Consider the following 24,446-nt stretch of genomic DNA (forward strand, 5'->3'; position numbering starts at 1 on the left):
TTACACTGCACAAAAACAGCGAAAGCAAATATTATCCCGCTCGAATGCAGCGCAATTGCTAGTCCAGCTATAGCGTAGCTTATCTTCTAATGCAATTTTGCCACATTTTATTGTGTCTCTTTTTTGCTCCGAAACCAGAACTGCGTCCATGACAGGCAGCATTAGGACCAGGGTTTTTTTAAATGCTATCTTCCGTGCTCTCCCTACAACACGGTGCTGCATAAAAAACTGCGAAGCAATAGCATCATAATAAAGCTGCATGCTCTTCGTGTGCTCACCAAGCTGAGTGTCCTGCTAGCGTCCGATTCGTATAAGAAAAAAAAAACATACACTCAAGCTGGCTTGAAAGTGAGGCAAATTTTGCGTGAAATCCGATTTCAGCCCTGCTCGTGGGTGGAACTCACGAGAGCGAAACCGCGCGCACGAGCCGGTACCGAAGCGATTGGAGCTCACGCAGCATCCCGTGATGGTAGCGGCAGCAGCGAGGCCTTGCACAGCACTCTGGCGAGGACAGTTTATTTCGGAACGCGCAAGGAATCGCTCGTGTTCGTGCCGGATAGTGAAGCAACATTTTGCACCATCAACAAAGCGTGGCCGCCGCAGTAAGCGTGAATTTATTGTTTCGCTTTTGCGTGCAGCAGTGAACGATTGTGCTGCGGTGGTGGTGGTGGTTTTGGTGGGTATTTGCGTGTGATGTGCGTAGTACAGTGAAGTTGAAATGTGTCCCTAAGAAGATTCGTACAAAATGGAGCATAAATTAGCACACTATGTAGCGTGGTTTGCAACCTTTTGATTAAAGAGTTAGTGCGAGAGAGTCAGCAAAAGCAGGGCAGCATATAAATGGGCAAATTGCGCGTATGTGCTTGAAGATTATCACGCTCCACCATCTCAAGCCGAACGACGAAAGCCGCGCGATCCGTGTTTGCATGCTCAACGGTTGCGTGGTTCTGTGTGTGTGTGTGCGCGCGAGTCAGTTTAAACAAACGGAAACAAAACGGCTAGACATCGTGTGACGTGTGGTAAATGCAAAATCGCATACGCGATACTGTGCTGCTGATAGTGTGGTTTGGCCTGTGTCCGGTACGGCAATCAGATGCCCTCCCAGCTGGCAACACTGCCACGGAGCGGGTCGCCGCCGTTTCCTATCAACTGTGGCGCAAAATAAGTGACCACAGCAAGCGAAAAAAAAGTTAATCTTCTCGCGTAGTGTTTGGGGGGGGAGAGCTGGCGGTTCTAGTGAATTCAAGTGTGTCTGTGTTTGTGTGCAATTGTAAATTGTTGTACGATAAGAAGCATTTCGAGCGAGAGGTGACTTAAAATAGCAACGCAAAAAAAAACCACAACAAAAAAGCATCGTGTGTTTTGAGTGCAGTGTGTACTGAGACGGGATGTGAAGCGTGTGATAACACATTTTTCGGGAGCGTAGAGGATGCTGCAAATGCGCACAAAGGATTAACCAGCACGATGCGATGTATTTGTTCAGCGTTCTCCCCCCTTTCTCCCAAAGTTTTACAACAAACTCAACTAACGCCTTGAAGCTGTCTACCATTGAACGTGACCTCCATCCCTGAACGCAGCGCTTTTCTCGCCGAATCGAACGCAAAGTCGTTTCGTATCGATGCGCAACACGCTTACACACACTGTATGCGACCTTGATTTAGGGTGATGGTGGTGATGGTGGTGGGCGAAGAGATGTATAAATAAATCTTCACCTTCACCCTTCTATTTCCATTCCCTCTCCTTGCCTTCCACAAGCGTAAGCGCTCCCGGTTTTTTGTAATTGTTTTGCTGCGCGCATCGAACCCGGTGCTGTCCGTTTGACGGCTGGGAAGCACGGCATGCGCAATATAACTTCACGCGTGCACGCACGTGGGCACGCGGGCACAAACGCAACAGCTCGCACGCGCGAGGTTTGTTTCTTGCGCGCGAGGATGTCAATGAAATGTGATATCGATATGCAACACGAATAGCATCAATTACTCGAGAGGAAGTGGTCAATTTAAACGGACAGCTATCCCTGATATTGATCCGCTTTTGCGTGCAATTGATGCGGCGACCTTTTGGAAGGTGATAACTGTTAACACCTAAACGGTCGGCGGTTTGGCGTTTTAAACATCCTTCAATTAGCAGCAATTAATGGCTTCCCATCGCAGGGTGGTATAATATTTCGCGCACGATTAAATCGAAAGCAATTCACATGTTTGAAGGGCAGCTGTGCCAAGGTCAGCCGTACTCAAGCTTTCATCAAAATTGATCGTCATTTTTCCGCATTGCGGTTTACCCGTCCAGTGGGAACCGGCCACCATTGCTATCTTAATCCAGCCGATGGAGCTACGGCTCCGTGCACACCCATAAAGCATTAAAAACAATTTATCAAACCGGTCAGTCCGGTACGATAAATGCCTTGTGGGGGAGTGGTATTCAACGGCTATTGCCTCAATCATGCCTACCCCGAAGAAGATTCCGGTAGCATTTTACGGCTGCCTGCAATGAGCTTTTTTTTCTTCTTTTTCAGTAGCAAAATATATACTCTACAATACCCACCCACTATGGTGGCGTCTCGAAAATTGGAACTTTTCTGCAGAGAGACACATAGCAATACACACACACACATACACCGAAAAAAAGAAGCAGAAAGATGCCATTATTCTTCTGCGGCCCGGAGCTCCAACTGTACCGGATAGAGAGACCGGGCCGGGCCAGTTTTATTGTCCACTTTGTTGCGATTTGCTTAATTGCTATCGCAAGGGCTTCACCAGCACAGCACAATGTCTGACCAAGGACAGGCTTTTTGCCCCTCCTTTCCTCTCGTTCTGCTCCTCCTGCAGCGTCTAAAGGTGTCCCTATTTGGAGGAAATTAGGGGCCCGGACTGCCGGTCCTGCGCCCGTGGGGTTCCCACCCTCAGGTTTTCCATTTATCAGCATCATTTTCCATGCGGGTGGGGCAACCCGAAACAAAACTAAACCGGAACAAGCACGGAGAGGTATGGGGACAACAAAAAAAAGATGAACACACACACACACACACACACACACAATGTTGTCCTTCATAAAGCCCTTTTCTCGAGCGAGAAGCAAGCAAAACGAAAAACAATAATGGTTTTGCATTAGGTCAAACGGTTTAGTCTTTGTTTTGTCCAGCCGTACTGAGGGGGCGGCGGTATTAGGGTGGGTTTGTAGTAGGTGTAGGAGGGAAGGCTAACAAGCACACTAATAAAAAAGAAACTAATAAAAGTTGTCCGCACAGCGAAACACACTAAAGCTAATTGAGCATTCCGTGTTTGTGTGTCGATGGTGCACACTTTAGCAAAATTGAAAGTGAATTGAAATGTGTTTTACGTTCATTTGCGTGCCAGTTTTGGGGTGTTGGGGTGCTTTTCCCCGGACGCTTGAGTCCAACCACAATTTACTGTAATGCTCACACACTCCAACACTGAAGTCGGTGCGACTCACAGCCGGAAGCCATTATTTTGCTCACTCACCACGCTGCAAAGTTTAAGGCGCTTTCCACAGCTTCCCATTTTCCCCCAGGCGCGCAACAGTGTCGCCGGAATCGAAGGAGGAAAATTAAAAGTGCAAACAGCGCACGGACGATGGGGGAAAAAACACAGCAAGGAGACGAACATTACTACCACTACCATGTCCAAACAAATCGCGTCTGGTGTGGGAGCGAAGGCGGAAAGGTCGGAAGACGAGGGCATGGCGAAGGGAAGGATAAAAGTGTGACTGTTTGTAAATAAACAGAAAACAACACGCAACGTCAACACCGCGTCAATTTGGGGGAAGAGGAGGACGCGCGCGTGTGCTGTCACCTGAGTGGATGAAAGGTTCCTCGCTTCCATCCAGTCACGTGCACTGCGTGAGGGAAGGAACGGTGGGGAGGAAAAGTGCTCCAAGACACAAGCACTACCACGAACTTTGGGTTGATAAATGCCTCGGGGTGTAGGACACCCCGGTAGGAGGTGAATTTCCGGCAGGTTTTGGAGCAGCGAGTGTGGCAAATGAAGAGCGCAAGAGAGCGTCTCGTTGGGCGATTGTTGATTGTGTAATGGAAATGGTGCCAGAGATAGGTTTTTGTTGGTTTGCTGATGCTTCTGCTGGCCCGCTGATGATAAAATACTATCTTGTCGGACGCTGCGAGCCGGTCATCCTGTAAATTCAATGTTTGTGATAGCTTTTAAGAGCAGCGCCACAAAGAAAATAGAGCCATTGTTGGTTTTTGGAGCCCTGTTTCGTGTCTAGCGTTGAGGGCTGTTCGTTCAAGTGGAATAAAGCTCCGTTTTGTGTGTTTCAAAGTAGAAGATTTTTTCCCCGAAATGCTTCAAAAACACTTTACAGATTGTCGTCCTTCAATGCAGTCTAGCACAGGACAGGAATAATGGGGTTAGGTCTTAGGCAAACCATAAAGTATGCTGTTTTGGTTTGTAATTTCCGTAGTAAATCTCTGACACGTGTCTCATGACATAAAGTTTACTATCAAAAATCCTTACTTCATGTCAAAATTCTACCAAAAAGGCAACACATTCCCAATCTTGTTGTTTGTGACTGATCGTCCCAAAATTGTAATGCACGTGTTGGTCTGCATTGTTCTGAAATTCATACCGAACAGAACTCACCATACATGCGAAAACCACGAGCAACAGACACCTTTTGCGTCCTTTTTTCCCCTGCATAAAACATTCATCAAAACGGACGCCACGTATGGGATGGTCAGACACCGATTCATCAATAAAATATTTCGCATGAAATGGATATCCACAAGGACAATGCTCCTTACTGGCTCCTTGGTGTCCTTGGGCGATGAGGGTGTGAGTATTTTCTTATCAAACTTAGTCCAGCCCAGACACATCCAGTTGGTGAATTTCGATCCCAACCAGCTCGCTGCTGGCAAAAAAGGTATTCATCGGTCTTTACTTTTGCCTCATTCTCATCTTTCGCTCCAACGTTTGGAACTTATCGGAGATGAACTTTGGAAGGGCAAAAAAAGGTTGCAGCTTATACAAAAAAGATGTGCAAACTTCACACACACAGTAAGCTCCCTCCCCTATCGGTAAAGCTGCTTAGTGGCGTAACGATTACTTCGAGAACTTGGGGCGTAAAGTCTCACCAGGGAGAAGATTCCGCACCAGGCGGCCATTTCTGGAACTATCTGGCGTGATAGCACAAGGGGATTGTGGTGTGAAAGGGGCTTTTCCGTGGGGCGCGCTCCAAGGATGATATTCTGCGGCTCACCGAAGCTCATCATCTATCATGCATTACAACGAGGGATGGTCGCCCAACGCAATCTCGCCCATAACCATTCGCGGGCGCATAATTTATCTAATTATCACTAAAGCTTGCTACAAACGGGGGAGCAGAGTTGCAAACTCTGGACGAAGGAGAGGACAGGAATAATCGCTCCACCGCAGCATTAATCTAATTAGCTTAGCGGCCAGAAATGCCGCAACGTGTGGCCAACAACAAAAAGACGCCCCAAACAGAGCAGCCACGCTTCCACTAATCTGCGCTTAATGTCTTTGTAAACAGTTTGCGGTAGTTGAAAATTTAGTTTCCCTCGTCTCTCTGTGATGGTTTCCGATTACAGGATCAGTTTGCATCGCCAAGAAAGTGTGCCATCCAATCAGCTTTTACCACACACACGTGTCAGAAAAAGATGAAATCAACCGATTTGTGGTTATGTGTTATGAATAACTTTAACAACCATCGAGGGCCCTGGATGTACTGGGATCACATTATTTGCTGGCGTTCGCAGTAGTGTGTACATACACTCAGAGCAACCGCAATCGACATACAAAAAAGGAGGAAAAAGTGCAGGATGGGAGAGTGAATATCTGCCGATGAAATATTTATTGAATAACGCCACGGGAAGCAGCTGCATCCAACGGTGAGGCAAGACATCACGCCAAGGCACAGGAAGCAATAGTCATTCACAGGACTACATTCTGTGCCGAGGGGCGTTCCGGGAAGGTTTTCTTATTGTGGAACGCTGCGTCAGGCACTGCCACCGGGTGGCACAGGAACAGATGCCCACCAACGGAGGGCAACAAAAAACGGCAAGCTTTCCAATCAACATGCAGCCGTTGGTGCAGTCGGGTGAAAAAGTGCTGCCACAGTGCTGATCACTAGTACGCTTAGGTTCGATATTGCTTCCGGGATGGGGTAGTGGAATTTGAAACCGGAATCGAACGGGTTTATCATAGCAACAGCATCAACTCTGGTGCCTTAGCAGCCATTGGGTTGAGAATTATGCGAATCGGAAATTTACAGCAATAAAGCCACACATTATTTTGCAACGTGTTGTTTGTTGACTCGAACACAGAGGCGTGGGCCGATCAATCGTAGCAACACGAGCTCCCAACGTTCGCTGCAGTAGCAATACACACATGTCACGGCATGGACGCGTCGAGATTAATGCCACTGCTCTCAAGGTGGTGGAATTTACTCGAATTGACCATCATGCTCGTACCAACACCAGCCTTCAAGGCTGTTTACGAGCCCCGTTGTTTGGCCCGCTGCCAGTACGTGTATGTTCAATACATGTCAGTCGCAGACTCGCACAACGCTGATAACCTATCGACCGGGACCGGGGTCCGTTCCCAGCACTTTTCGCTACGGCCGCGCTACGGCCGCGCAACGGCCAATCTATTCCCATTTCCAGCTGCGATGCTCCGATCCGTGCCGTGAGTGTGCTGGAAATTTCGTGGAGCACGCGAGCGCTTTCTGGAAAGGTGGAAATGCATTACAGATTGATTTGACGTTGCAGCAAACGTGACGGGCGACGGGTAGGGCACATTCTCGTTCTGGTTGCATTTGCACCAAAGTTTGCTGTATCATGGTGGAATTACGATGGTGTTTTGTGCAAAAGGATAATGGAATTTCTTGGAACCAATAACAAATTTCAGCCTTAAACTATGCAATCCGTAGGACAAATGTCATTTTATAAGCTAATATATAATTTTATGAATATCGTTTAAATAATACTATGTAAGAACCTTGAATACATCTTCAAAGCATCAAATATTTCAAAGTCCAGTATAATTCCATCCCCATTTAGGACTCTGTGTTAATCCAGTGTTAATCATCAACCGAGTACACCATTTGCTGCGCCTGAATGTAGGCAGTGCACCCACAATTAAGCTACCGAAAAACAAAATACAGACACACGCAATGCGCTCCATACGAAGGAGATCCCCGTGTCGACTGCTAACCAGCGCCTTCGTCCTGCTGCCCCTGTTACTGCTGCTGCTCGACGGTACCCAGCTAGCCCGGGCCCTCCGCTGCGACCGCTCGCCCGAAGGTTCCGGGGCCAACAAATCGCCCGCCGATGGACGCTTTCGGCTGCGCATTTCGGGCAACCCGGAGAAGTACGTGCCCGGCGAGTCGTACACCAGTGAGTATTGTCATCGGAGTTTTGTGTTTTTCGCTGTCCTTTTTTTCCCTCCTTTCCGCTTATTTCCGCTTCATTTCCGACCGACTGTCACTGTCAGATGGACAGGCGGGCGCCGTTTTCTCTCCCTCCCATCTATACGCTGCAAAATGTCATAAATCCTTATTTCGGGAGCCATTGAGCCACGGCGCACCCGCGCACCAAATTCAATTATCGATCCGAGCGCGTTTTTCGGTAATCATCATCATTACGGGGACGCGAGCAAAGGGGTCCGGTCGCCGCTTTATGGCCCTGGATTACCCACCCGCCGGCCATTTCGCTGTCCGGCGAGTGCGGCAAAGTGAAGCTTTTACATCGTTTACTTTTCGATTATCACCACATCCACCATCCACGCTGTCCAAGGGACGTCCAGCACGGGTGGAAGGATTAAGCCCCCTGTCTCACACGAAATCCAATTCCCTCGCCAGCACCCAGCAGCGCCTGATGGTTCCATTTATCTTCTCCATCTTTCGCTTCCTACACGTTCCAATCTAAAATCAAACCGAATTAATAGAGAAAAGCCATCCGGGCGAAACGAGCGAGAAACCACTCGTACGCCCTCGGAGGTTCAAGTGTCAATATTGGATTCTGCATCCGTTATTGAGGGCTCGAGAAGGCAAGATGCAAGCCGGTCCGAACAGAAAGTGGAAGGCCCATGTTCTACATTTCGATTTCGGTGCGCCCGGAAGGGGAATGGGCAAATCCCGAAAAAGCTTCACTCGTTATCTGGACTTACGGATCGAGTCTTTTGCTTTCACTCTGCTCCGGAAAGCGTAGCCTTTACCCGGAGCTTACACTCCTGGACCTTATGTAAACATCCTGGAAAGAATGAAAAAACACGGAAGTGGGCAGGCACACATACACAACTGGAAGGCGTCCGATGGTACGATTTCATGTTAATGGCACTGCTTTTCTGCTCCTGGAATGGACATCTCACTCTACTCTGTTGTAGTGTCGACCTAATTGACAATTTAAAATCATGACCACATCGTACCACATAGTAGTATCGGGCATTATCGTCAAGCAAAAATCGATTGAAAAAAGGAACGCATTAAAAAGAAAGCCCACACAGCAGGACTCTGGAACATGGATTCATAACGATTTCCTATCCAGCAATTCAGCCCTCCCAATCCCAATGTTCGCCCAAAGTCTGAAGCGAACCGTTTGCGTCCTGTGTTGGTGCGTTCGTCGATGTCAAAGCATAATGTAATTAGCAGAAAATATTAAACCTTCCCCACGCTTGTGCAGCGTCCTGTCAATGATTGGCGTGACCGTTGAGAGGATTATTGAACGATGCGGGATCGAGTCGTAGGGATGAAAGCGAAAATTGCATTACATAAAATTAATACCACCCTCTCTCACGAGCTGTCCGGCGTGTTCCCTTAGGTCCTCCCTGTCCCGTATCATCGCTCTCTTTTGTGGTTTCTGTACCACGATATCTTCCGGGAAGAGGGAGCACGCTGCTTACGGCGGTGTTTTGTGTCGCATTATTGAACTTTGTCCTTGTGCTTGAAACGCTCGACCGTACCGGCTGCTGTTACTGACGACCTTTGGGGACTTTCCAATACCCGATTCCTCGGGCAAAACCGAACCACAACATCGTTCGCATTGCTCGTACAGGGAACCAGCGGGATTCGAAAGAGCAGCCCAAGCTTGAAGGAAGAAGATTGAATTGTTAATTTCACCTGCATATCCATTGACCCTGTGCTTTGTTCTTCGACCCGTTTTTCTCCCCCCCCCCCCCCCCCCTTCATCCCTGTAGTAAGTCTCGTCGGCATCCGGTCGATGCAGGTACCGCACAAGTTTTCCGGCTTCTTCCTCGCGGCCGAGAAGGACTTTTCGCTGGTGCGCGGTGACGCAGCGCCGTCGGGCGTGCACAACGTTGGCACCTTCCAGCTGTCGGGCGATGCGCTGACCAAGTTCAGCGAGCGCTGCCCGAACGCGGTCACCCAGACGAACTCGCTGCCGAAGAGCGAAATCCAGGTGAACTGGGTGGCGCCGCCGGCCGGCAGCGGTTGCATCGCGATTCGCGCGACGGTCGTAGAGCACCGGGACGTCTGGTACATGGACGATGGGCCGCTGAGCAAGATTTTCTGCGAGGACGAGGCCGACTCGGTCGACACGCAGCCGCCGGTGCTGAAGGAATGTTGCGCCTGCGACGAGGCCAAGTACGAGCTGACGTTCGAGGGGCTCTGGTCGAGACACACGCATCCGAAGGACTTCCCGTCGAACGGGTGGCTGACGCGGTTCAGCGACGTTATCGGCGCATCGCACACGGTCGACTATCGGTTCTGGGAGTATGGGCAGGTGGCGAGCGAAGGGTTGAAGCAGGTGGCGGAGCACGGTTCCACCCGGATGCTGGAGAGTGAGCTTAAAAATCAGGTAAGTGTAGGGGAATCGGATCGAAACTTGGATGGTTCCAAGTTGGTGATGTGTGAAGTGAGTTCTCATGGTGGTGGGGTTTTCCTTTTCCTATTCCAGAGCGATAAGATCCGCACCATTATCAAAGCGCGCGGTATCTCCTACCCCAACGTGACCGGGAAAACGTTTGCCGTGTTCCGTGTCGACTCGAATCACCATCTGGTGTCGATTGTATCGATGCTGGACCCCTCCCCCGACTGGATCGTCGGTGTGTCCGGGCTCGAGCTGTGTCTTACCAACTGCTCCTGGATCGAGAACAAAATCCTCAATCTGTACCCGTGGGACGCCGGCACCGACAGTGGCCCGACGTACATCTCGCCCGACCAGCCGACCAATCCACCGGAAGTGATCCGACGCATCAAGTCCAACTACCCGAACGATCCGCGCTCGCCGTTCTACGATCCATCCGGGACGGAGATGAAACCGCTCGCCCGTATCTATCTGTCCCGCCAGCGGCTGTACGAGAAGAACTGTGACGCGGATAATGAAGAGGAGAACGAAACGAAGCAGGCCTGTGAAACGGAATCGTGGTCCGATTGGACGGATTGCAGTTCGCGCTGCGGAAAGGGCAAGCAGACGCGTCGCCGCATCTACAAGCATCCGATGAAGGCGAAGCAGGCAGAGTGCAAGAAGAAACTGTTCGACAGGCGTCCGTGCGTCGGTACGGATCGCGATTGCGACTACAACAGTCAGGAGATTGAGGAAGCGTACCAGAGCGACCCGGAGTGTGAGGTGACCGAGTGGGGCCCGTGGAGTGAGTGCAGCTCGCCGTGCGGCAAGGGCAACAAGACACGCTCCCGGAAGTACAAGAAGAAGGGCGCTCGGAAGAAGTGTGAACGGCTACCGAACCCGCCAATGCTGCAGCAGACCGTGCCGTGCGATGAGGACTGTGGAGGTGACATTTCGCAACCTGTCCTGAGCTCGGATGTAACTATCAAAACGATGGCGTGTCGGTGGGGAAGGTCTGTGAGATGCTAACCCTTTTTCTTCTTCTTCTTCTCTCGCGTGTCGTTTATTGCAGATCAATCCCAAGTGCAAAATGACGCAGTGGTCCGAGTGGAGTCCGTGCAGTGTGACGTGTGGGTTGGGCCGTAAAATGCGTACCCGCATGCCCATCAACAAGAGCATGCGGACGCACCACAAGCGGTTCGTGAACTACTACATGACGCGCCGGCGGATGACGGCATTGGATGAGGACGAGGACAGCGAGGAGGAGGATATGGGTGATGACAACGATCTGCACATTACCGACCAGAACGATCCGTGCTACGGGGTGGAGACGGTGGAGGAAGTTACTTGCGGCCATGATTTGCCCCCGTGCGATGGACTCTATGGAGTGCCAGGTAGGTGTGAGTCTGGGCGCAGCTACCAAAACTAGTGTTGGTTTGATATCAATGCTTGGGTTTGTATGGGAGTTCATACTCCCAGGGAGTAGAGTCATGACCGGACCATGAATAGTTCCAGGGCCGTTATGAATGAAGTAACTGTTCTACCACTATTATAAATCAATCACGAAAATGAATTCAGAATTCCGAATAAGAAGCAACTCGAGAACCGAGATGGGTTATGTATCAGTTCCAAGACCAGATTGGATTTCTAAACCTAAAACTGGAAAATGATCCAAGATCCGTCTCAGAACCGTTTTGAAGTTCCAGCAAAGGATTGGGTTTGGAAGTGTGTTGGATAACCGTTCCAGAGCAGATAAAGATCCAGGAATAGTTCCAGAATAACAATAGAATCAGTATCAGTTCTTGGGGAGGAATGTTTTTCAACTGTTTCAAGAACGGTATCAATTTTGAATCAGTTCCAGAGATCAGCTTAGAATGAATTTTTAGACCACTATTGTTTTGACATCAGTTCCATCACTGACATTGGTTAGCTGTTCCTTCCATGGTCGAAATGTGTTTGGGATCAGTTTAAGCACCAAACGGAATCCAAAATAATCTTGGAGATATCTCAGAATTGACTTGCATAGTCTTTTAATTGGTCCAAATTAACGAATTCACTGAAACTAAACATCTGGCCCTAACATATTCGATGTCTTCATCTCCCTAATAGAACTCTGTTTCCTGGAACCGAAACCGGGCAATTGTCGTGACTCCCAGACACGCTGGTACTTCGATAGCGATAAGAACGACTGCTCGATCCTTTTCTTCACTGGATGCGGTGGCAACAACAACAACTTTATGTCCCGCGAGGACTGTTTGGATACGTGCAGTAAAGGTAAGGTGTTACAAAATGACAACCCCAACGGTGCTTGATACGCTTTAAATGACCGTTTTTTGTTTGTTTATTCTTTGCGCTTCCCGTTCCGACAGATCGTAAATTTACCAACATTCCGATACGGGACCAGATCAGCACGAACAGTGCGGGCGGTGGTTCCGACTACGGCTCGGACCTGAAGCAGGACTGCAAGACGTCACACTGGAAGCGGGGCCCGTGCAACGCGACCTGCGGCGAAGGCTTCCGCGTGAAGAGTCGCACAATTCTGGTAAGACTAGCCACGAGCACGACCGTGGTGCATGCTGAAATTTAACGCACTTTTGCATTCCATGTACGTTCCTTCTTTGACACGCACGCACAGGTGCATCCGTCGAACGGTGGCCAGCGATGTCCGCGGAAGCTGCGCAAGGTCGAGCGGTGCTTCGTGCACTGCGACTCATCCCGCCACGACACGAATCCCTCGTGGGGCCCCAGCACCCGCTACGAGCCGGAACCGATTGAGTGCGAGTACTCGGCCTGGTCCGCGTGGTCACCGTGCAGCAAGACCTGCGGCGACTATGCCGTGCAGCAGCGCACCCGCTACGTGCTCAATCCCGAGAACGCTCGGTTCTGTCCGCACCGGCTCGAGGAGCGGAAATGTGATATCATGCCTTGCCTGTTGGGCAAATAGAGCCGGGCCGGTTTGTGACCCAGGTGCCAATGGTGGCGCGGTCGTCCGACGACGATGATGCAAAACTCGTGCAGGACAGTCGTGGCCCGTTAGATTTATTTCCGCTCACTCGCGCTACGTATATAGGTGTGTAGTGTGTGTATGTGTACACCGCACGGCCGTGGGTTGAGTTAGAGAGTGTTAGAAGCAGCACCAAAAAAAGATGGAAGTGATGACTCCAACGCGACAGGAAGCAGAAATGTGGTCGCTCTGTTGCATCGTTTTTTGTGCACTCTTTTTCCCGATACATCTCATCGATTGCATCGATATTTTATGTATCTATATAGTTTTTTGTTTTGTTTTATTATTCCTCACCCCCCTTTGAGTTGTCGGACATCCCAATCCGACATTGATGAATGAAGCGCAGCTGCGCCGTCGTGGAACGTGACGGGAAAGCAGAAGCTAGTGGCGCTCGAAACCCTTCCGGCTGAAACCAAACATAAATCTAACCACGGTGTGTTTTGTTATCAGTATGAGGTTCTTTTTTGTAACGAAAGTGGTATTAGTTTATGGAGTTGAAGGATTAAAAGCAGAACGAACACACAATCTAGACATTAAACACAACAACAACCACACACGAGATGGGCAAAACGAGATATAAAGGGAGAGAGAGAGAGTTAGGTCCAATATTAGTACACAACTGAACGCACTAACATGAACACAAACACATTTACACTCACACACACACACGGACGCAGGTGAAACAGCAGTGTACTATCAGTAGACCGAGCACATTGGTAAGCTCACCGGCAGATCCTGGGCCGATGATTGCACCGAGCTTTGCATTTTACAGCGCGTTCAGAGCGTGTGCCCGCCGTTAGTGCGACGCAGTGCGAAAGCGATTTGTATGTACGTTTGATGATATTATGATTGAGTGGAAAACAAGCGAGCGAAAGAGGGTTGCACAATCTGAATGACAAATAATTAAATGCAAACATCATGTATCCTTCTAATAATGCGATCAAATAAATTGGAGTACAGTAGCGGTAGCGTTAGTATATTGTTCTGCTTTTCACTGATGTGCTGTGTGTTCAATAGAATTCCAGGAAAGCACGCGTAGCTTATGAGTAAGTATCAAAGGGCGAAATCTTTCTACCACGGTTGTTGTACAATATCACGGAAAATACAGCGTCATATGACTGTCCTCAGTAACTCTCTGTTAATTTGTTCTGAAAAGCCCAGTTGGTAAATTTCTGATAATGTTCTCTGAGAAGCAGATTTTTGAGATTTCTGAGAAGCATGCTTGTTCTTAGTTCATAGATTGCATAGCTGTAGGAGTTAGAAATCTTTAAAATGAGTTTTTAGTACACACATTGCATAACTTTAGGAGTTTCAGAGTTTCCTCTTAGTATTTCACTAATAAAATGTATCTAAAACTATCCTGTTTCTCTTACTTATCAAAACACCTCACCAGGAGGCCGTTCTATATCGATTGACACTGAAACGTACGACCACCGGAATGTTCGGTAATTTTTAGCGTGCAAAGCGGATCAATGTTCCAAGAATAAACATGCAACTCCCAGAGGAATTCTGATAACTACCAACAATGTCCTCACTGCACGTATCTTTCTACCAGCAAAAAGGTCTACGGTCTAACCAGTCCTACTCTCGGTGGCGATGGTTACACATTCGCTCGAGCAGTCCGAGCAAGAGCAGTGTCGGGGAGTTTGCCAACCCTTAAAAAGGTAATGGGCATCGGGCCTTAAGCATACACCACAGCTATGGGCCCCCCTGGGATGATAATGTGGCATGGAAAATGAGAAACAATAGAGATGCGTCTTGGAGATTGGTACACATTTACCTGCATCCTCGCCATACACATCCCCAGAAAGGTAGATAAGGCACCCCGAAGCTAGACGTTCACGTTCCGAAACCAAACATCCGCCAGCAGTTTTGTGCTGGGGCCAGCATCCGGTTCGTCCATGGGATTTCCCATGTTGATGGTTTTAACTTTTCGATTCTGGTACCTATTATGCCCTGGTGCCCTGGTTGTTGTTCAATACTGCTGGAAGTTATTTTGGGTGGTAGACACGGCTACATTTTCGACTCAAAAAACATACCACTTTAGTCAACATGAAACGTATCAAATTTTGCATGAACAAGAAAGTTGACGAGGTTTCATTGCGCTTCTAAAATTAACCAATAGTTTTTGTTTGTCTAAAAACATATGCTTGAAAACAAAGAATCATGCACCGGTTTGTAGACGCAGATCGAAAGCGCACAACTAAAAATGTGGCTTCAGCAACTGCACAGCACAACGTGCACGGTACACTCCAGGCATTCTAACCGGATTTATCATCGTACGTGACACAACAAACTCTCCTTCTGGTTTCCGTAGGCAACGTGAGCCACTCGGTCGAACGTGTTTTATTGTCAGGCAGCAGCTCCAAATGCCATGCAGCGAACAATGCAATATGCAGCCGGCAAAATGTGGCATTTCGCATTCGATACGAAACGTCGATCGGCTCGGGCAGGTTGGGGGGAGGACTAAGCCATCGATTGTTAAGTGCAGCGATGAATGTCAATAAAAATATTGTCATCCGATCCGCTCCACTCTCCTCGCTTCTCGCTAATTGGCTGAAATTGATTGTGCAGCTAAATTGATTTGCAAATATTGGATAAAAAAAGGAATGTTGGCGATCGGAGAATTGCACAATGGAGAGAGATGAGGTGTATAACAAAAAGGATTTAAGTAAATTAAATTTTCTGCGAAGCATAGAAAAATATAAAAAATCTCCGTTCATTCATTGATAATAATTTCTAGAAATTTCAAAGCTTTCTTTCAAATATTATTTGAAGCAATGAAATCAATTAGGTACATGATTTTTCCCCAATTATTTTTTGTTTTGAAAACCATCACATCACGTCATCGTCATTATTGTATTCTTTCCCATTATCATGCCCTTGGATTCGGTATAATTTTATCCCAATGCTTGAATACTACGATGAATAAGGTTACCAAGTAACATAAATTTGTATCCCTCTCGTCGGCCATATTTTCTTCGCTCTCTCTCTCTCTCTCACTCGTTCTTTATTACAATCTTTACGACGCGCCGAATGCTCTCAGGTGCGAATATCATTACTTTTAATTGTCAATTATCACAGCATTAGACTGTGCGAGCCGTTTTATCATAACGCCTCAACGCTTAAGTGCTGCCATTCTGCCAAATACATCGTCTGACCCCCCCTCCCCGCCTAACCCACCTTCTCCGCAGACACGTCCTGGGCTGCTGCCAGTAACAGTTCTGAAACTACTGTCCTTCCGGATGTCGCCGACCGTTTCTGCTGGCACACACAGTGTGGCACACTCAGGAACCGGACCCATTACGAGCTGCTTATTGCGCTCGTATCTTTCGGTGTCGTTTTGTACCGGATTTAGCTGTGCACGAGGGGGGGGGGGGGGGGAGGAGAAAGAAGAAGCTTTTTGGTGGCCGTTGGTGACGGTGGTGTGGTACTTTAAAGAAGATGACGATTAGGCAGACGACACTCACGTTCGAAACCACAATCGTGTCGGAAGTGTCCCAGTAGCGCTCCCTTTAATGCTCTCAGCCCAAGCAGGCCAACATGAAGAAGCCGGCGAACGGTACTCCGTCGGGAGCAAGATGTCATACCCGTTTCAACTCATTTGGAGCAGTGTCAAATATCAAACAATCCCATTTCGCCCCATCCTTCCGGGTTGCTGTCGGCTCAAGTTTCCCGCTCTCTAACGAAGCGCACAAGCTCGGTCGGAGTTTTGAGCTCGCAATCGGACATAAAAATATGAAAACCAACCCAACAGAGGGCAGGCAAGGCTGCTAAGGACGCGAAAAAACGACTGTTCGCCTTCGCCCAAAGCTCCTCGGGGACACAATTTAGCTGTCATGTCACGGGTGACAAATGACTAACGTACATCGTGTCGCTGGTTTTCGTTCGCCTTTTGTTGCCCACTGTTTCACATTTGACTCGTACGATCCGTGGCGCTACACGTGGCTGGGAAATGCTCTCATCGCAGGAGCTTCTTATAAATCCCTCCGCAATAGGAATAGACGAGGTGTAGCGGTGAGCGGACAGGGACACCCGTAAAGCTTGTTTCTTCGTGCACGTACATTGGAAGTGACATGAAACTTTAACCCGGCGAAATCACTCCCAGCAACTCAACACCCTCGGAAAAACAAAGGAACAAAACATCTCAGACAGACACACAGACAGACAGACGGAACCGGGCCGCGGATCAATGACAACGCCGGCTCCTCCATCTCCCCACCACCCGTTCAACTCCACCAGCGAGTCAAACTTTTAATGAACCAGATGGCCTGCGATGTTTGCAATGTAACCTGCTGTTAAAGTATCACCGGATTGGCGGAAGTTTCCCCGCCAGTCGTCCGGCCGACACTCTGCAGACGACGTCAGCGGAGATTCCGTTCCCGGACTGTCACGGAGACTTTTCCGATTGTCGTTGAAACGATGCAGACGATTCCCATTATTCAGCTCGATGGCAATAGCAATGTCGAAGAGAATTTAAGACGCAACTTGCCGTCAAAACTTCGTTGGCCATCGTTGGATGCTTCGCCAGGCCTCAGGCATCGCTTCCCACATCCTCACGGAAGAAGTTGGAATGTTCCTTTTCTGAACTTTCCATTCCCGTCGTTTCTCAGTCACATCCCCTTCCCAACCAGCGGTGTGCTGTCGGCACACTTTCGGCCCAATAAACATAATTCCTTATCATCATCGTCCGGGTAGTTTGCCGAAAACCGCTTCCCACAAAGCAAAGCTTCTTCGCCGTTAAGTAAGGAGCTCCCGAAAAACATGGTTCTATTTTAAACGAGGTGCGCGCTTTGCTTGTCGAACAAAGTTGCACAACTGTCGAGCACTTGTTCTGCCGCCCTATCCTCCCTCGCCGTTCAAATTGGAAGCAATTGGGGAGAAAATTTAGTGAGCAGGAAAAAGGCGTTTTCAGCACCCTCACTTACCCAGCGATAGCCGGCGCTATCAGAATGAGCAGTTTAAGCGCACACGCAGGCAGACAGCGCGTTTAAAGCGTGGTGTTCATTCACCTGTTAACTAACAACATATCATCCCGGCGTGGCTCCACTCCGCTCTTAAAAATACCGATCCAGCTGCCAAGAGTTTCCCCTACATTGTGTCGAAAGAGAAACAAGATTCTGACACACACACACACACACAGACAAATACCTGTCTCAGGGAAATGCTTTCACCAGATAAGACGCCCTTCGTTAACGAGTTTCCGATCCTGTTCCCGATGAATCGGCACCAGCTCAAGACCAATCTATATTTATTGGATTTTTGTACGCGGCCGACTTTCCGGCCACGGAAAAAGGGACGTCGGAAGGGTGCTTATCGATGGTGAGAGAAAGCGGGAACGGCAACGTGACGGCTGTTTCGTGATCCATATTTAATCCATCCGAAAGTTATGCGGCTTCTATCGTTCTGAGAAATATATATAATCGCTTGTGTAAATATCACCGAGCTGGCAAGTTTGTCGGTGTAGATGCTTTATCGTCGCCATTTTTTGTAATGTGAAGAATAACAGCCTGTTATTACATTGATTGGAAGGAGCACGCGAACAGATTAAATTCAAGTGCTGCATGATTGCATACTTTTGGGAGAGTTAAAAATGAGATAATTTGTTTGCCTAAAAGTATGCAATAATCGAACAAAACCACATTAAGAGCATTACTCCTTAGTGTTACATAACGTTATTTTGTTAGATAAATAATTTTACAATTTTATACAAAAAAGAAGCGTATCACGTTTTCGCAAGAGGCATAATATTCTTCCAACGGGTTATTTCCTGACATCACATGGCATCTACCCAATGCTGACGCAATCGTACACTTTTCCATCTTCATTATTAAGATCGAACGAGGCGTTTCTGCTCGTTTCCATCCACCCGGAAGGCTAACAAGCGTGTTCTCTACCATTACCGACACCGATTGCAATTCATCAGAAATCGTCTTAACATGGCTTAGAAGAATCGTCAGAACTTTCACCCGAGCAAGCAGACAGATATTGTATTCCAGTTGTACGAACGTTTCCTACTCCCTTTTCCTATGGTGTAAGTAATTGGTATCGCTAGCATAACGATGCTCGGGAATGTAACGAATAAATGCTGATAAATCCTTAATTCAACCTATTGAATACTTGCTTTCTTGCGTCTTTCCCGCCATCCCGATCGCACAACCCCAACCCTATATCGCTACAGTGTGGCTTCCTTCACACAAACCCCAGAAGTATCCAGAAAAGAACCATCCAACGTGCATCTCTCTCCCGGTATCCCACATCCTTGACTCAAGTAGGAGCGTTCCTGAGACCTTTTTAGGAGCCTTTCAGAATATCTTCCGTCATTTTTTACCTTTACTTCTCAGCTCACTCTCTCCCTCTCTCACTCTCGCCTCTCGCCCGGTCTATTGCCACGTTGAAATGTGTACAAGCCGCAGCATTCTGTGCTTGAGAAAGGCTTTCCTTCATCTGCCTTACCGATCATAAAGTGGTTAAAACCGGCCGTCCCACTCACCCTCCCTTTTCGGAATGGAAGTTTGCGGCTCCTCGATTGATAGAAATTGAAAAAGACATTCTCGGTCGGCTTTGTGGTTTGGGCCTCAGTTTTGCTGAAAGCGAGAAACCCCCCTTACCCGGGCCCTTGTTTTGGTAGGAGGCTGTAGGCGAGGGAGCCATAAGGGTAAATATTGTTATATTTCAACCGTCGTTCTCGGCTCTTGGGCTCCCATGCATCATCCTCAGCACATTGACATTGATGCCTGAAGTTGGGTAACGCTTCGTCATAAATTTTATCAAGACGTTACGCCTTGCCGCTAGAAGGGATTGAGCTAAAAAGCTGAACGTAGGCAAGAAAAAACCCTCAATAACCAATAGAAGACTCACACACACATACAGAGAAGCATCAAGCGAAAGCTTTCTTACCGTGTGCAAGCCCTCATCGCTCTTTCGTTGCCGTGAAGGATGCTTATAAAGACGAGACATTCTTTCGTGGAAAATAGTTCCCGCTCACAGTGCGCCCCCAAAGGCGCAGAGCCAGAGCCTGCCTCTATGGGAATACTTTTCTATGCAAACTTTCCTGAGAACGTAGGATAATAAACTTCATCGTTGGAAAGCCAAACTTTGGCTAACGTCAATGTAAGTTTTCCAATTGGGAAACCTTTACCCGGAGGGATAACCTTTGTGGAGAAGTTTCTTAGCGATGAGAGGATTGGTGTTTATATTTCCGCTTGCATTTAGGAGAAAAGAGTGCAGTCTAACAGGTCTTCTCAGTAGGGCCAAAACTTTGTTTAGCCATTGCAGAGCTCGTGCTCAGACATTCACGTTTAACGAGTCAAATTGATAGCTTGTTATAGTTTTCTGCCCAGGCCGCTTTATCGATCCGAATTATCTTCTGACACTTTATTCAGCAAATTACACCTATTATCAACGGCAATACACAAGCCTCTGGACTAACAGTCACAATCACTGATCACATAACGGCCCAATCTCATCAGCATTCTCTTGTGTGTCATAAAGGAGGGAAAACTACCAGCCCACAAAGCGACTGCTTCCCGTTGGCCCAAGGTAAGCAAGAAGACAATTAAAAGCGTACATCATGTACGAAAATAGCCAACGGAACAAAGAAAGACACACGCGCACGAAAACAATGGCCAGAGTATAGGGATGAGCTAAAGGGGGAGCAACAAGAAACTACTGTATCAGTCACGCATCATAGCTTTTGACTCCCGGAAGCGTCCCCTGTTCGGGCCGGCTTCTTGCACTAGGTTCCGCCCTGTGTTGTGGCCAACAGCGGAAACCAAAAATACACCCAAACGCACCACCCATCTCTTCGGTTGGAAGGAGTAGGTTACAACGGCAAGTAACACTACAGACACTATTCACACAGGACCGCTGTATCGGCTAAACCGGCTCCATATCTAAAAGTATCACAATGGAAACAGTCCGGAAGAACCACAAAGCCTTACCTCACGTGTAACGCTCACACATACACAGTCGAGCCATTCTTGTGGAGCTTTGGAGTCTGATTGAAACGCATCACTGAGCAGACTTCCCAGGGATGTTTGTGGGAACGATGGTTTTGGGTCTCGTTTGAACCACACATCCGGGAACTGTCGGCAAGAGAGAGAGAGAGAGAGAGAGAGAGAGAGAGAGAGAGAGAGAGAGAGAGAGGGAGATGGATGGTTGAGTTAATTGATGGATTTTTGTACCATTGGGAAAATAGGAGAAAAACACGTTTAGTCTCACCTTGATTGCATGGCTTAGAGGAGGAGCTTTTCCTTTTAGACGTGTAGGATGTAAGGTTCGTTACTGTTGTGTTGGATCGAAATAGGTTCAATTCGATGGTTGTTATGGAATGATAGGTTTATGCTGAGCGTTTACAACATTATTCCCTCAGTTTCTGTGAAGAAATACAGCAATGAAAGAATCAGTTCCTGTATACTGTCATTTCAGGCGGTAGAAGATTTGCTGACAAGCCACCTAAAACCCCAATGAAACGACTCACTTTGTATCGGTATGCGATAAAACATCTCATTATCGAAGATAACACTTGAAAGTTGTCATTTTCAGCCTCATCAATTAATAGCTTACATTTCTAAGAACGCTTAACGACCGTCGTCTGTCAAACCCCTGAAGACCGTCACCATGTTTCGTTCTCGTCATTACCATGTGAAAAGCTCATTTTCAGCCGAAAGTCTGCATCGTTTTCTCTAGCAAAATAATCAACTCCCACCTTACACAACCGTGCGCCAAACCCGCCCGATCCGTCTAAAAGTCATTTGTCGCACAAAGCGGTTGCCCTAATTAAAGGTCGCACCGGCAAATTAGAGGCTTAACGCGAAACCATTCATAGTTCGTGTCGCGTTAATCCTTTCACGTTAGCCTCGGGGACCGCCGGTAGTGACGCGCCCCTATTGTGGCCCCTCGGTCGCCGGCTTTTAATCGATATTGTGTCAAAGTCTACTGACTGCGCTATGAAAAAGACAACCGGCTCGGCCTGCTGTACGGCACAGCTGGTCAAAATTAATGATCAAGGATTATGTTTCTCGCGTCGTTTCTTCCCCCCGTGCTCGGTCCCGCACTATCTTGCCATAGGACATCATAGGAAAAAGACAAACCAATTCCATGCTACTGGAGGGTCGACCGGAGCAGGAACGTCTCAAGGAGTGATGAGCTTGGTAAGAAAACCACAATGCTCCAGCATCCTTCGACAGCCCAGTCCAGAGAATTCTCAATTCTTCCACCTCGCTGCCGTCACTGCTCCGTACACGTTTGGCTTCTTTGGCAAACAATTTATCTAACCGATTGGATATGGCACGAAGGCACCAGACGGCATAGAAAGAGAGAAAGGGAGAAAAAAGGGCACCACCGCAACAAATGCCTACCCAGCAAACAAATGTGCCCGATATGCACGATAAATTGTGATGCACTCCCCGGTGGAGCGAATGCTCTGTCACACACATCCACACATCCCCACACACACCACGGGTGGCTGTGTCGCACAGCTGGCACAACAAATTATCCCCCTGAAAAGGCTAAGTGCTCCCAACGGGAGACAGGATAAAGCCACCCTTTCAACACACACAAACACACATATAGCACATAGCTGACAATCTCCTCCCCCCAACCGTAAAAAGGGACGATTATTTGCTTTTGTGTGTATTTTTTTTTAAAGGTAAAATCAACACTCTTTGTGGTAGAAAAAATCTCTGCACGGTGAAAACGGATTTGATGTCCCTTGGCTCTGTTGAGCCTTAGGTTTTTGTTTAGGCGGGGATAGAGAAAAACAAATTCTATTCTTTGTCACTCTCTCTCTCTCTCTTTCCCACACGCCCGGATTTGCCGTAGGGATAGAGTAAATATTAACTTAACGGATTAAATTTCCGGTCAATATGGAAGTGCGGAAGTTTCCCGCTGCGGCACACGGGAATTATCCTTTATCTAGACGGGGCGGAACCGATAAATAGAAGCCGAGCGCTGAAAAGTTGTCCCACCGTTTCGATCCTCGTGTAATGTGTTAATGCAGGAAGTGTTGTTGAGCACATGGAGAAGCACAGTGGCTTGTGCAGGGGCTTGAGCTACAGGAAACGAAAGTGGAAGTTTGCAAATAGTTTGTAATTAGACTACCGAACCGGGAATACTTTAACTTAAAGTTTGGTTAACGAGTTTTGGCCATGGCTGACTTTTGGATATAAATTTCAATCAGATGAGTTTGGAGTATCTTCGTTTTGGGGGATTTTGCCTTTCGACAACGCCTAAATTTATGCAATTTGCATCACAAATTCACTTGAAAATGATTGGGGTGCATGTATCGATCGGTAGAAAGATTGAAGCACTGCTTTTGTTTCTCTTCTTTGTTCCTACAGACCTACCGGCAAGCAAAGAAAGCAAAGCAACACGAGAACCCCACTTAGGCACGAACCAGCACCAGTAGCAAAGCCCAACCCCTAAGGATCTTCACACGGTGCGAAACGTGCTAAATTAGGGATTGTTTCTGTGCAGAATTGCGCACTAAAATTGCCTTGCAATATCCTTTCCTGCTTCTCGAGGGTGTTTGTGTGTGTCTGCGTACTTGCAACAGTGTGTGTTTGTTCGAGCTGTTCCCATACGAAGGTGCGTGTGATTGGAAAGCAATTTGTAAGAAGCGTGATGGTTACAGCATTTTCCCGCTGCTGCTGCTCTTCGAAGCTCAAAGGATCTTCCAATTACTTTCGTCTGATTCCAGCTGCACAAGAATGTTGAGTAACACGATACACTATTTGCACCCACGGCGCGTGCCTTTTATAGTGTTTTTTTTCTCTCCCACTCCCACTCCCCGATGCTGCTCCCATCTGGCAACGAACTGTACTAGTTTTTCTTCTTCTCACACATCTCCACTGTACGGCGTGTTTCTTCAAACACAAACAAGCACACCCAATGACTTCTTTATGGTAGCCCTGTTGACCAACATTTTCCCATCTGACCACTCGATAACGGATAAATGGCGACCGAGCCAACAACCTTCCACCCGTACGATCTGCAACAGTGTTGTGCATAATAGTTGCGCCTGCCCTTACTTTGTTCCGGTGTCAAACGGTGTCAAGCGGACCCGGGTGAGACTTTACGCCCTCGTTACACACACACACACACACCATTGTCTATCCGCACTGTCCGCCATCGCCAGCATGGCGATGAGCCTCATTACTTTTAATTGTCAATTATCTTCCGCTATCGCCGTTTTCCGGGGTTCGGTTGCGGATTTCCATTACAATCAAGCGATCCTGTCCGTTCCGGTTCGTCCCGCCATTCATATTTCCATGCACAATTCCTTCCTCTCGCTTTATAGCTTCAATCAACGTAGCATTTGTTGTGTGCGTGCGTGTGAGAGTGTGTGTGAGATTTTTTTTTATCATTTTCCCATTGGGGCGGGTTTGTTGGTTTCTTTTTGTGCCCAACATAACCATATCCATTACAGTTCCGAGCAACACCTAGTGCAGGAGCGAAACCCGACCAACCCGGGTTTCCATGTGGAATATTTTTCCGAATACAATCATTTCCGTCGTTTCCCATAACAGTTCGATGGAATTTTCGTACGCGCTGCTTGCCTGAGATAATTAACGAACGAATAGAACGTGCAGAGGGAAATGGAGCGTGTTGAGTTACTGGGCGGTGGGAAAATAATTTGTTGTG

At 47.9% G+C, this 24,446-nt stretch overlaps 1 protein-coding gene across 2 annotated transcripts; it reads left to right on the top strand.

Moving 5' to 3' along the window:
- Positions 1-451: 451 nt before the first annotated feature.
- On the top strand, positions 452-13,777 carry LOC120956724 (spondin-1). Of its 2 annotated transcripts, none has more exons than XM_040378427.2 (8): positions 452-602; positions 7,055-7,390; positions 9,189-9,808; positions 9,908-10,774; positions 10,869-11,190; positions 11,906-12,070; positions 12,166-12,338; positions 12,432-13,777. In XM_040378427.2, exons 1-8 carry the CDS (start codon positions 467-469, stop codon positions 12,738-12,740), a joined length of 2,928 nt encoding a protein of 975 aa, XP_040234361.2. In that variant the 5' UTR covers positions 452-466; the 3' UTR covers positions 12,741-13,777. The 2 variants fall into 2 exon arrangements, with proteins under 2 accessions (XP_040234361.2, XP_040234362.2); XM_040378428.2 differs by having other exon boundaries at positions 509-676.
- Positions 13,778-24,446: the final 10,669 nt, after the last annotated feature.

This window comes from Anopheles coluzzii, chromosome 3, assembly GCF_943734685.1.
Source record: "Anopheles coluzzii chromosome 3, AcolN3, whole genome shotgun sequence".
NCBI classification, from domain to species: Eukaryota; Metazoa; Arthropoda; class Insecta; order Diptera; family Culicidae; genus Anopheles; species Anopheles coluzzii.